Source organism: Gigantopelta aegis, chromosome 10, assembly GCF_016097555.1.
Source record: "Gigantopelta aegis isolate Gae_Host chromosome 10, Gae_host_genome, whole genome shotgun sequence".
NCBI classification, from domain to species: domain Eukaryota; kingdom Metazoa; phylum Mollusca; class Gastropoda; order Neomphalida; family Peltospiridae; genus Gigantopelta; species Gigantopelta aegis.
Genome location: NC_054708.1, coordinates 61,925,397 through 61,940,133, shown reverse-complemented (window position 1 = coordinate 61,940,133; position 14,737 = coordinate 61,925,397). Strand labels below are relative to the sequence as shown.

Below are 14,737 nucleotides of genomic sequence, written 5' to 3'. Positions count from 1 at the left end.
TGGGCCATTTGGACGATTGCTCATTTCAGCCAGTGCACCACAACTGGCATATCAAAGGTTGTGGTATGTGCTGTCCTGTATGTGGGGTAGTGCATTTAAAAGATCCCTTGTTACTAATGGAAAAATGTTGTGAGTTTCCTCTCTAAGACTATATGTCAAGATTACCAAATGTTTGACATTCCATAGCTGATGATTAATAAATCAATGTGCTCTAGTGGTGTTGTTAAACAAAACAAACTTTTATATAGTCACAGAGAATAGGAAAGGAATGTTTCTTTAATAACACTTTAAAATATTTCTAATTAGCTTGTTTATTTGGGTTGGGGCGGGACGTAGCCCAGTGGTAAAGCAATCACTCGATGCGCGGTCGGTCTGCAATCAATCCCCATCGGTGGGCCTATTTGGCTATTTCTCGTTCCAGCCAGTGCACCAGGACTGGTATATCAAAGGCCGTGGTATGTACTACCTTGTCTGCAGGATGGTGCATATAAAAGATCCCTTGCTGCTAATCGAAAAGAGTAGCCAATGAAGTGGTGACAGTGGGTTTCCTCTTTCAATATCTGTGTGGTTCATAACCATATGTCTGACGCCATATAAACGTAAATAAAATGTGTTGAGCACGTCATTAAATAAAACATTTCTTTCTTTTCTTTCTTTGTTTATTTGGGGAGCAACTGGCTCGATCAGCACATATTTTTTTCAGCTAAGTTTACTAACATGTATAATTTTCATCCGTGTAATTTTATCATAAAAACATTTTAAAATCTCAATCCATATAAAGTGCAGACTAAGTGCTATACTTTACTTTACTTCAACTTTATTATGATAACTGGCGTTCTTATATCCAGTTAAGGTTCAAGCATGCTCTCCTGGAGACGAAGTCCAGCAGGCCAGACATTCTTTAATTAATTGAAGAGCAGAAAATATAATCTTATCATATTTTTGTGTTTATAAAATTAAACACAATGTCTCAACCACTGTAAGTTCCATACCAGGCAGCATTTTATGAAAACCAGGTTGGACCTGTTTTCTGTGTAATTAAGAAAACACCTGTAAGGGGTCAATCCAATTTGCAGGTGTTCACTGACACCAAGACTGACCATGTGTGATATCCCTCTGTTCAGGCCCAGCTGTCCTGGGACAATAGGGCCTGTTGACACAGAACACAGGCTAGGCAGTCCCTATCAACACAGCACAGCTTGTGGAACTTTGTTCTTATCAATCTAAATTTACATTCCAAGGACAAGATAAATATTTTGCTACATGTATACATGTATAAGACAGAACTATATATATTTTATTTTTTTGTTAAGTTATTAAATTTGATTTGAAAATACATGTGAATGTACAATTATAAAATCAGTTTTCAGTCTCTGAGACTCTCAGTGTAAAGTCAATCCAATGATTATTAGGTCAGTAATATATCATATGTATGGACCATACAATGGATAGTTTATTTGTTTATCAATTAGGTGCAATATACATGTAAGTGTCAGTGTCACCATGACTACAAAACATAGCCATTCCTAACCTACATGTTTATTTAGGCCAGAACATACAATTATAGGTTATTTTGTTTAACAACACTACTAGAGCACATTGATTAATTAAACATTGGCTATTGGATGTCAAACATTTGGTAATTCTGACCTACAGTCTTAGAGAGGAACCTGCTACATTTTGTCATTAGTATAGCAAGGGATCTTTTATATGCACCATCCTACAGACTGGATAGCACATACCATGGCCTTTGAACAGTTGTGGTGCCACCAGTTGAATGGACCCACTGAGGTGGTTCGATCCTGCAATGCAAGCACCTCAGATGAGCACTCGAACAACTGAGCTAAATTCCACCCACAGAACACACAGAGGGGGTATATTGGGTGCACATGAACCCTCTGGTAAGAACATTTATTTCAACTATAAATTTATAAGACAAAAAAATTAAATTTCCAAAATAGTTTAAATTAGTAAATATATATATATATATATATTGAAAGGGGCAAGATCTCAAAAGCTCTTCATAAAATATTATCATGATTGATTTCAGGGACAAACTACATATTTACCTGATATTCCACAGAACCTTACTTTGACAGCCAATAGCCAATGTATTTGTTGTGCTCGGGTGTCGTTAAACAGTTATTCATTCATTCATTTATGAATCCTTAATTGCTGATCTTAGTTTGGTTTGATGTAACAAGAAAGTAAAAAGTGTTTTGGAAATAAATAAAAAAGCTATTTTTGTTTGCAATTTAGAAAACAATCAGCTCAGAAATAAATAACTTGTAGTAAACTCCCTGAGGGAAGCACTATAGTTGTATGTAGCTACAGGTATATTGGTAGCTACAGGTATATTGGTAGCTACAGGTATATTGGTAGCTACAGGTATATTGGTAGCCACAGACTACTAATTGTGGTCTGTCAGTTATTGCCAATGTGCAGGCACTAGAGCACATTGATTTTGTAATCACCCGCTATTGGATGTCAAACATTTGGTAATTTTGACATATAGTCTTAGAGAGGAAACCCACTCAGTTTCCATGAGTAGCAAGGGATCTTTTATATGCACCATCCCACAGACAGGACAGCACATACCACAGGCTTTGCTATACATGTACCAGTTGTGGTGCATTGGCTGGAATGAGAAATAGCCCAATGGCTCTAGGCAGGACAGTACAAACAACTTTGAACATACCATGCTGACTCTAAACCTGAGTTGCAGGCTGAATGGAGAAAGGTACAGTCGTGGACTTTGATACATCTGTTACCAGTGGTGGAACACTAAGCTGAGACAGGATTAAAACCTGATGAATCCGCCATGGCAGATTAAACCTAGAACCCATGAAACAGGTGTTCACTCTACAACTGAGCTATACCCCTCTCCAACAGGTTGGGTTTTGAAATCAATTTTAATACATGTACAGTACATGTAGCTTATGGTTAAATTAAATCACTGCTGTGCATTAATATTGTTTTCAAGGATCAGGCAGGGCTGAAGAGAAGGTTTCAGAATTGATGTTCAATAAGAATAATTTAGGACTCTGGGAATGAAACCACTTTCATTGTACATCAGGATGAATGAAAAAGAGTGGATGTGGCTATTCTGCTATTCTGTGGAATGAGAAAGAGTGGATGTGGCTATTCTGCTATTCTGTGGAATGAGAAAGAGTGGATGTGGCTATTCTGCTATTCTGTGCAAGCGCTTTACCACTGGGCTATGGCCCGCCTCTTTTGAACTATAGTTACATGTATTTGGTATCTTAACACATTTAGTCAAACTATATGACAGGAACATTGTGTTATAACATATAAAAAGATACACTGTACTTGTTGGGACTGACTTTGCAGTGACTGAGTACATTTGAAAACTCATTTAGAGTACTTACCAAAAATCCTCACATGGAACCAGAAGGGCTAACTCTGGGCGAGCAGACACATTTTGCCAAATTATCTATTATTAAACTTCAAAACTTGCAAAAACACACTTTAATTTGCAACAAAATATCAATAATTACATTAAATTGGTTCACCAAAATTAAAAGAAATTTGCCAATTGTTTTTAAAAGTTGCAAAATCTGGCAAATAGCATAGTTAGCCTAGTATTCCACACTATTCCTTAATTATCCCAGTATTGTCAGTCCTATTTTTGTTCCCCCCCCCCCCCAAGTAGGACAGCTCAGGCACATGTGCAGGTGTGGGGACATCTAAACTGTGGGAAAGAAGTTTGTAGGGGGATTGAGGTCATGCTTCACCGGAAAATATATTTTTTAAAACTAAAAGACCCACTCACATCCACCTCCCTGTCACCTTTCATTTCAACTTATTTAAGGTTCAAGCACGCTGTCCTGGGCACACACATCAGCTATCTGGGCTGTCTGTCCAGGACAGTGGGTTAGTTGTTTAGTGAAAGGGAAGAGGGTGTAGTGGCCTTACACCTACCGCCCTTAAGAACTCGCTCTGGGTTGGAGATGGTAGCGGGCTGTGAAGCCTGTACCTACCAGCATGCATGTAGTCCAATGGCTTAACCACTGCACCACCGAGGCCAAATATATGCTACCACTCAGGCCCTTAGGAAGGATATCTGGAGTAGTACCTATTAATAGGATACAACCTCTATAGTGGGAGGGATGGGGCACAAGCCATATTTTTACCTTTATTTACATAGACCAGGACAAAAGAGTACATTTTTGTCCTTGAGTGGAGGGCAAAGACACAGTCCCCCTTCTCTTCCCCACCCCACCACCACCACAGTTCCCCCACCCCAGTTGCCATGGTCTTGCTACTAGATGTACATACATGCAATCTGGCCTTTTGTTACTGTAAATGTCATATGTTTGGAATGTCAGACGCACTTGTTTAGTAGATCCAGATTTGCCCAGTGTGTGAAAGCAAGTACATGTATGTTTTGCATGTGGTCAAAATAATAATGCAGGGCTAACTGTGGAGAACATTAAGGAAACAAGGAACTTTACGGGCTGAACTGCTCACCTACTATTGTTCAGGCCAACCTTTTAAAGAAGTGTTTCTTGTACCACAAATCACTGTAACCCTAAATCTCTCTTGACTGTAATTTATAGGGGTGGGTCTTCTTGTTCTTGGTTGTTTGTTATTTATCTATTTCTGTTTGAATGGTGCATATATAAAACATCGTTTTCTACTAATAGAAAAATGTAGTAGGTTTCCTCTCTAAGAGTATAATTGCTAGTATATGTGTCAGAATTACCAAATGTTTGACATCCAATAGCCTATGATTAATAAATCAATGTGCTCTAGTGGTTTCGTTAAACAAAATAAACCTCTTTTTTGTGTTTGTTTGAGGTGGGAGGTTTGAAGGAGGAGTAAACATTTTAGGGGTTCATCCTTTTCTGTAATATTTACTTTAATATATTCTTTGTTTTTCTTTCTTTTCTTGGGGTTGGGTTTTTGGAGGGGTTTTTTCCTATTGTATATTTGGGAGAGGCATACTTTTTTTTTCTTGTGTGTTTTTTTGTTTTCAGGGTATTTTTACTTTTGTATATTTGAGGGGTTGTGGTTGTGGTGGTGGTGATGGTGGGTGATGATGGTGGGTAATGATGGTGGTATGTGTTCTCTTTGTTTTTCACTTTTTGTAAACTCAAAAGTATTTATTGTTATACTGCATACATTATTTTATAAACAGGTACATGTACATGGGTAACTTGATTGTAATACTGCATACATTATTTTATAAACAGGTACATGTACATGGGTAACTTGACTGTTATACTGCATACATTATTTTATAAACAGGTACATGTACATGGGTAACTTGATTGTAATACTGCATACATTATTTTATAAACAGGTACATGTACATGGGTAACTTGACTGTTATACTGCATACATTATTTTATAAACAGGTACATGTACATGGGTAACTTGACTGTTATACTGCATACATTATTTTATAAACAGGTACATGTACATGGGTAACTTGACTGTTATACTGCATACATTATTTTATAAACAGGTACATGTACATGGGTAACTTGATTGTGAAGGGCCCCAACTAAACACTTCAAGATAAAAGTGTATGGGTTCAAATAAACATCATTGTTTTGTGTTGAAAACCAGGGACCATATTTCAACCTCCAGACTTCCTGGTCTATCAAGGTAACACATGTGAAAACAACGATGTTTCATTCTATTTAGTAATACCCTGCACATTTTATAATATTGAGGTAAATAAGTATCATATTATACCAAAGTATTTAATTTTAAAACAATGCATTATAATTTAATTATTTGATATATAACTTTTTTTTATAAATTTCTTTATTAAAATGAACATGTAAAAATAAGGTTTATATGTAACGTTCATGTGTAACAATGTATACTATCATGATAAAATGTTACATTGTCACATTATCATTACAATGTAACATGTTTGCTTCAAGGGTTAATTAGTAGGCCTACCTTTGTCTAAGTTAACCCATGTATTGTATCATATCTATATATGCAATCTCTGGACAATTGAATACTAAACAAATAAACCAAACCAATAAATTACACTGTATCAACTAAAAGTAAAATAGAGCAAATAGTTCTTTTTCAAATGTAGGCCTATACTATTTATTTCCTTAATAAATCAGGAGAATTTATTTTTTAGAAATGTATACAAATAAAATAGCCAAATTATTGAATTTCATTCTATCATGTGATGTGTCGTAGTACATGAAAACCATCGACTCCCACCCCCTCCCATTTCGTGGAACAGCCCTGAATGCAATATCAGCGAGTACATCACGAAAATGACAGCTGAATTTCCAACACAATTATTTTCATCGCGTTCTGACGTTCATCTGGAAAACCTGGCTGCAGCTAAATATGGGTCACCTTTACTTGGAACACAAGACTGTTACCCGGCTGTGTCAAATAAACCCGTATCAACCCACCAGGCATAAGATAACCGTTTATTTCTCCCCAGTAAAACGTGCAAGCAAAGAGATAATCCCCAAATCGAGTTACTCTTTGTTTCCTTTCTCCGCCGACCGACGCAAGTTATTTTGATTCTGGTCAGATGGTGGCTGAATATTTATTAACAACCACTGCGTTAATCGATAATACGCCGACTTTTATTTTAACCGAATTTACGCGATTCTCACACACTTCTTACCTTTCCAGCGGCTCGTCCTAGTCGCACGATGCCTAATTTAAATCCAGACATCGATTCTCGGTTCAAAATAAATAAATATCCACGCCAAAATAACAACAACGAAAACCCGTCAGCTGAAGTACTAGCTTTTGTTATCTCTCTCTCCTATACACGTGGGAATGAGGCGAAGGGTTGACCAATCAGAATGGAGAAGAAACTCATTTCCGCAAAAGGTCGAAGGTTATATTTACATTTTTACTATAAAGCAGACCGTTGTACCAAGCTAAAGAAATTGTTATGTCACAATACCGGTGATAAAGCGCCAGCTGTATGGCTACTGTTACATTTATAATTACATGTTTGACATATCTGATGAACTACGCTACATATCGATTTTTACAGAGTTTGCTATTGGAGGGATGGACAATTTATAGGCCTATATAATGAATTAATTAAAGAAAGATAATACAAGGAAGGAATATATTTTTAGTATAAAGTAACGATATCTATGTGTTGGTCATATATACCAGTATATGATATAACACGATTATTTTGACACTTAGTTTAAATAACAAGGAAACTCGCAGCCGTCACAGGTAGTCTCAATCGGACGTACAAAATGGTGGTAATTTGGGTCCTCCTTGCAGGCCCGGGGGAAAGCTTGAGCCAAGGGTCTATGACCCCTCCTCCCCTCCCCTCTACTCAACCCTATACTCGAGGAGTAAATTGTACGTGTTTTTTTTGTGTTTTTTTATGTCAGACTATATATAAATAAAGGTAAAACTATGGTTTGCCCCCTCCCCATTCACACACACTAGAGGTTGTGACCTCCATCTCTAGAAATTGTGCCCCTCACTTGAGATATATTATTCTTACAATCCTGCCTTGGACTTCCACCACAGGCTATTTCTAAAAATTAATGTAGTTGAATTTTGTGGGACGTACACTAGCTAAAACGAGTCGCTCGTTAGACGAGCGGTCTACTACTGATCGAGTTGTATTTCACCTCTCCATCCCAAACGAAAGCTAATTTTTAGTTTGAATGTACATGTATAATGCGTATTATAGAACCACTTAACATAACACAATTAAAAGTTCTTAAAATAAAATCTGTAAATTTTGCTAAGGCTCATTTTGGAAAACGAAAAAGAAAAAAAATGAAAAAAAGTCAAAAAATAAGTGTAAAAAAATCAGCGTATCACAATTTTTGTCAAACTAATTTCTTATTTTCCCATTGCAGCGACTTTAAACTGTATTGCACACAGCTAACGACATGTTTAGTAATTATCACCTCATCAACAGGGCAGGTATTTGTCAACATGTGAGACACACTAATAAACAGTAAGTAACAAAGTCTCGGGGTGTGAAGAACACCTGTCACCCATCTGTTTATACCTGTAAATTTACAAAAGAATACAAAGGTCACGTGATAACGCCAGCAGATGATTTGCTTTGTAGTACCGGCCTTGGTGGGGTTGTGGTTAAGCCATCGGGCATTAGGCTGGTAGGTACAGGGTTCGCATCCCGCTACAGGCTCCCAACCAGAGCGAGTTTTAACGACTCAGTGGGTAGGTATAAGACCACTATACCCTCTTCTCTCTCTCTCTCTCTCTCTCTCTCTCTCTCTCTCTCTCTCTCTCTCTCTCTCTCTCTCTCTCTCTCTCTCTCTCTCTCTCTCTCTAAGCACTAACAATTAACAACTAACCCACTGTCCTGGACAGACAGCCCAGATAGCTGAGGTGTGTGCCCAGGACAGCACGCTTGAACCTTAATTAGATATAAGCACGAAAATAAGTTAAAATGAAATAAAATGCTTTTGTAGTGGGGGGTTTTAAAACCATAACGAAACTTGCACAGAGCTATTTCATAAATTATTATGTAATATAGTGTGTTTGCTGTAGGTATTGGCGTGGGGTAAACAAATTTAAAATTAAAGTTTGTTTTGTTTAACGACACCACTGGAGCACATCGATTAATTAATCATCGGCTATTGGATGTCAAACATTTGATAATTCTAACTCGTAGTCATCAGAGGAAACCCGCTAAATTTTTTCTAATGCAGCAAGGGATTTAACGTGATCCTATCCACTCAAGTTTTAGGCACGTGCGCGTCTATCCCAGGCACAGCCATGCCAGGGTCAGACAGTCATATATGGGTGGGGGTGTTAGGTTTAAAGTGATCGGAATTTCGAATATAATTTAGTAAGTACTTCCGTATAAAAGTGTCATGACCAGGCAAAACTTTTGAGGCCCCCAAAAAAAGTACACACAAAAAAGAAGAAATGATAGTAATCTTGAGTGCAAAAATCTCATTGTTTGATCAGTTGACTGATGCTACCCCCCCCCCCCCCCCGTAAGCCTCATAACCCCTAAAAGTTGTGACCATTGTTTGAAAATCATCGAATAAGGTGTTATGGTTGTTGATAATGAAAATACACACCTAACTATTAATGTATTTCAATTAAGTACCACCAATGCATGCCATGGGCTGAAATAGAGAATATGTTAGGTGGAGACAATATGTACTCAGATATGCTGGCCAGTGAAACAGCAACGGTAGTACACATTACTTGAATGTATGACTTACCTCGTCCACCGTGGCGCCGACCACAAGCCTTGGAGTCCAGCAAATTAACTTTACCTCTGCATAACACCCAGAACCAAACAGGTCTACTCTTCTTGATGATGGGAGTTTCAAACACGTAAGCCCACGGCAGACATGTTTGAACATTCAGTAGATGTAAGCACATGTCAAATGCTGGATTGAGCAATTCAGTCATGAACTGATGCCGCCTTGAGTGATTAAATTAACCTCTACCACGTTGATATTGGAGCAGATCACAAAAAACTATCAGTCTGCATAGTCAAATATCACCTATCACCACTGTTTTAAAGGGACATACCCTAGTTTCAGCCCATGAAAATTAACACTAAGTTTAGTTAATCTACAAACCTGTAACACATTTGGATAAAGTTACAACTGAGTGAAACATGAGTCTGTGACTTTGAAATGGTGAAATACCCTTGAAAAATAGACTAAAACTCGACTCAAGCTCATTACGTCAGTGGTGTTACCGGATACTTTAGAATTAAAAACTATCCAAGGGTTTAATTGTGCATTTCCACACGGATATTCTATATGTGACTGAAATTATACACTGTGGCAGTTTTAATTATTTAAATATTTAAATATTAATCAAATAAATTCCATCAAAGTCATAAAGGTAGAAGGTATGCTTTCCTAAATAAACAACTGAAATTTTCAAAAAAACTTTTTTTTGAGAAATGACGGCTAAAATATTCTTGCGTAATACCAATGACAAAAAAGTTTGTCCAGCGTTCCGGTCCGGTCCGCGTTTTACCAACACCCATCGCTAAAACTTGATGTCAATACAGGCAGGCATTACGTTCATACCAGTGAATAGATTGTAAAATATCAATTTTGTAATGAGTTGATTCTTATAATCCATTATAAGTCAATTTCTACGAGTCAAGTAGGCCCGATATCGGTAATTTAAAGGAATAAACAAAAACGACTCTTGGTCGGTTCCACAGGTAACGCCTTTTTTCATACTATGAGATTTACTACGTTATTTATTTCTCAGCCGATTGTTTCGTAAACTGGACACAGAAATAGTATTTACTTTTTATTTCAAAATCACTTTTATTTGTCTTCTTACGTCAAACCAAACTGAAATTATTAACAAAAAACACTTTTGTAGAAGGATGGGACGGACTAGGCCCTATAGTAAACTTAATGATTTTAGGGTTTTTTAAAGTTTTGTGTTTAGATACTTGTCTGAACTTTATTGTTAATGGAAATCTTCACTAACTGTGAAGAAAAACCAAACAAATGAACGACAAGCAGACGACAACAAATCGGATAGTAACTGCGCGAACCCAGCATAACGCAGTTAGGGACGTTGAAGATACACTCTTACATTCCAACAAAACATTTATTTTAACCAAAGTGCCATTATGCAACTATGATGCTGCAGAAGTCTCTTTAATTTTCAAATCATCTTCAAAAATATGCAAAGCGAGGAAAACGGCGTCGTATTAAAACGTATTGTCATTGGTGTTACTAATGGTCATTGGTGTTACTCAGTACCTGGTAACACCAATCACAGGTAACACCAATGACAAATAAGTGCATAATTAATTCATGCTCTCTAAAGAAACAATTGAGAAAACTGAAAAAGTGCATATTGTAGCAGACATACGATGTCTATAATAACACAAAAAGTTTCTTAAAATTAGAACACAAAAAGTTTCTTAAAATTATTAACCATTACATAAATACGATTGTAACACCAATGACAGTGAATAAACATACTTTTATATTCTGACAACACATTCATGGCATTTAAAGAAAACTATTCACAACTGTTCATATGTCTGATGTTTTTGAGAAATAAGTTCGATGGCCGATATCTATCGGTGGAATGTTTCATCCAGGGAGCATTTAGGTTTTTTTGTTTTCTCATAAGTATATACCTACGGAGCCCCGGAGATGACAGACGTGGTATAAGTGGTGTTTCGATTAATCGAGTTTGTCGTGCATTACTCATTACTCTACAAGTTCAGCATTCTAGTCAAATATAGTCCATTCTGCTACTTTATAATATATGTGTACATTTATTTTCATTCAGGTTGATGAAAATGTACTGGCAATTATTTCTGATGAAGATAAATATGGTGACAGACTAGCATCAGGCAATTTCGCCAGAATACATTTTACAAAGGACATGTCCCAAAGGAATGGAAGGATAAAAAACTGGTCAAAACGTCTACCAGATGCGCTAGATGGTACACAAACAAAAAACGCATCCCCAGTCAACATTATACGTAGAATAAGCACTTCCCAGTGCATATTATACGTGTAATATACACTCCCTTCTGTCTATATTATATGTATAATATTATGCACTCCCTCTGAATAATATGCCCTCGCCTATTACACGTAGGTTATAATATATTTTTAAGCACTCACATAATTATATATTTTGTGTGTTTTTGACGTTTGTATAGCCAGTGCACGTTGAAAAAGTTGGTATAAATCTCAGTGGCGAATCTAAACGAGGGTATTGGGTATATGAATCAGGGGCGGACCCCAAAAAGGCTAAAACTCTTCTGGATCCGCCTTGCAAATTTGCAATCTAATTAAAATTAGCTTTGTTTTTTTTATAAATAAATAAATAATTTTTAATGTAAAATGGAAGACTGATAACCCACCCCGTACGTATTGGTATGGTTCGCTGTACTGCGGCCACTAAAATAGACTCGCCTGATATTTTTAGAATCTGTATGCTCCCAAATAACGTTATAAAAGGCGAAGTGTGATTGGTCAATATATAAATTATTATTTACAGACGAAATGTTACCTGGACATTGGGGACTACGCAGTGTTGTTAGCAATCCGATTAAAATTAGTTCTACTGGTCTAAATAAGGCATTCGTAATTCACATGAAACATATCGTATACCCTCAGAATAATTCGGAATGTTTTCAAATTATTTTTAAATCACTGGCAGGATTCTGCAAGTAAAGTTTTGATTGGTGGACATGAGCTCCAACTGGATGGTGTTAGATCCACATGTAATAGTGGAGCTAATTTTAATTAGATTGGCAAATTTGCAGAATAAAAGTAATAACTCATCATATGTGGTGATCGGATGGATCCCAGAATCTCTTCACCCATCACTGGCTTCTCTTACTTCCGATTAATATGACAGAAATTATATGGAGATAACATTGCAAAGCTTGGTCTTAAAAAGGTTCATATTGTATAATCACAAAATAATTACATCAGACCCACCCCACCTCAGGTAAGTATGCTTAAAGATCTGACATGAACAACCATTGTTTGTTTAACGGCATTTATGATGTTTTAACTAAAGGAAGTTAGATGGACGATCTGAAAGACAATGGAAGAAAAGCGAATTTTACACGACCTTGCAACGATTTTTATTTAAAAATGGAAAATGATTGTACTTAGCAAAACAGAAGAATGAAGATCAAATAAAGGTAACTTTATTTTGGTGCATGTTAGTAACATATTATGTGAATATCAGCGGATTAAACAATAATATACACATGGATTATTATACATATAACCTACCCTGAACATTCATTATTATACACATAATCTACACCCCCCCCCCCCTCCATCCCCACACCCCATTCCTTACTATACATATAAGCTGTACTTTCCATTCATTATTATACACAAAATCTGCACTCCTCATTCATTATTATACACATAATATACACTCTCCGTTTATTACCATACATATAATCTGCACTCCCCATTCATTACTATATAAATATAATCTGCACTCCCCATTCATTACTATATAAATATAATCTGCACTCCCCCCATTCCTTACTATACATATAATCTGTAATCCCAATTCATTACTATACATATAATCTGCACTCCCCATTCATTATTATACATATAATATACACTCCCCATTCATTACTATCTATTGACAATCATGCCAAATGATATTTTGTGTTTTTAAATATACATATATGGGCACTCCCCATTCATTATTATACTTATAATCTACACCCCACATTCATTATTATACACATAATCTGCACTCCCCGTTCATTAATATTCATATAATCTAGACAACACATTCCTTTTTGTATGTATAGTAATGAATGTGAAGTGTAGATCATATATATAATCATAATTGTGGAATGCAGAATACATTTATATTGATGAATGCAGAGTGTAGGTTATATGTATAATAAAGAAAAGTGTGTAAATCATGTGTATAATAAAGCAGGTGGAGTGTAGATTATATGTATTGTAATGAATATGAAGTGTATAAATATGATGTGTACATTATTATTATGTACATGTATACTAATGGTTGTGGAGTACATATTATAATAATGAATTGTAATGGATGTGGAGTAGCCAGGGATATTTATATTCATCACCCCATAGACAGGATAGTATATACCATGGCCTTTTATGTACCAGTCATGGAGCGTGCACTGACTGGAGCGAAAAAAATAGCCCAATGGGCCCACCGACGGGGGTCGATCCCAGACCGACCGCGCATCAAGCGAGCACTTTACCACTGGGATACTTCCCTTCCCAAATCATCATGAAAGTCAAACTTGATCTGTAATAATATATGATAAAGCTCTATACAAAATTTTAGCTCAATATCTTGAGGCATTGCAAAAATAAAGTCCGGAAAAATTATTTTCGTACCTCCTAAATTCATTAATTCAAGGGACATATATCTGACAAAATTAGGTAAATCGTCATGAAAGTCAAACTTGATCTGTAATGATACACTATAAACTATATGCAAAATTTCAGCTCAATAGCTCGAGACATTGGGGAAAAACATATTTCTGTATTCCATAAGTTCAAGGGCCATAATTCGGTAAAAATGGGTAAACCGTCATGAAAGTCAAGCTTGATCTGTAATGGTATATACCAAATTTCAGCTCAATATCTAAAAAAATCCAGAAAACTATATGTGGGACAGACACACAGACGGAGATGAAACATAGTCCATTCCGGTTGGACCGATAGGGGACTAATAATGAATGTGGATTGTATTCATTGAATAACACATAAATTATTATAACCCAAAGTTTTTGTAAGAGACAATGTCTTCAGTATTCGACATAGTAGTGAAGAGTGCATACCGGTCTAGGGTTGATCCCCGTCGGTGGGCCCATTGGGCTATTTCTCGTTCCAGCCAGTGCACCACGACTGGTATATCAAAGCCGTGGTATATGCTGTCCTGTCTGTGGGATGATACAAATAAAAGATCCCATGCTACTAATGAAAAAATGTAGCGGGTTTCCTCTCTAAGACTTTATGTCAAAATGACCAAATGTTAGACATCCAATGGTTAATAAATTAGTGAATTCTAGTGGTGTCGTTAAACAAAAGAAAAAATGAAGAAATTGATAATGTTCATTTCAGTGACAGGTTATTTGTTATAGAACGTTTAAATGTTCTTCAGCCAAATGACACGGGTCACAAGTGCTTACATTTACTCCATACTATTAAACAAAGATTAACGTTGGGACAATATCCTGTGATGTTGACAATACCATGTGTCTTCATTTTAAAATGTG

At 36.4% G+C, this 14,737-nt stretch overlaps 1 protein-coding gene across 1 annotated transcript in view; it reads right to left on the bottom strand.

Moving 5' to 3' along the window:
* Positions 1 to 6,761, bottom strand: part of LOC121384401 (zinc finger MYND domain-containing protein 19-like) — a 50,812-nt gene extending 44,051 nt beyond the window's left edge. Inside the window, exon 1 of the mRNA XM_041514785.1 lies at positions 6,638 to 6,761. Within this exon, the coding sequence (XP_041370719.1) occupies positions 6,638 to 6,688 (51 nt within the window). The 5' untranslated portion in view covers positions 6,689 to 6,761. The remainder of the gene's footprint in view (positions 1 to 6,637) is intronic.
* Between the last annotated feature and the right edge of the window lie 7,976 nt (positions 6,762 to 14,737).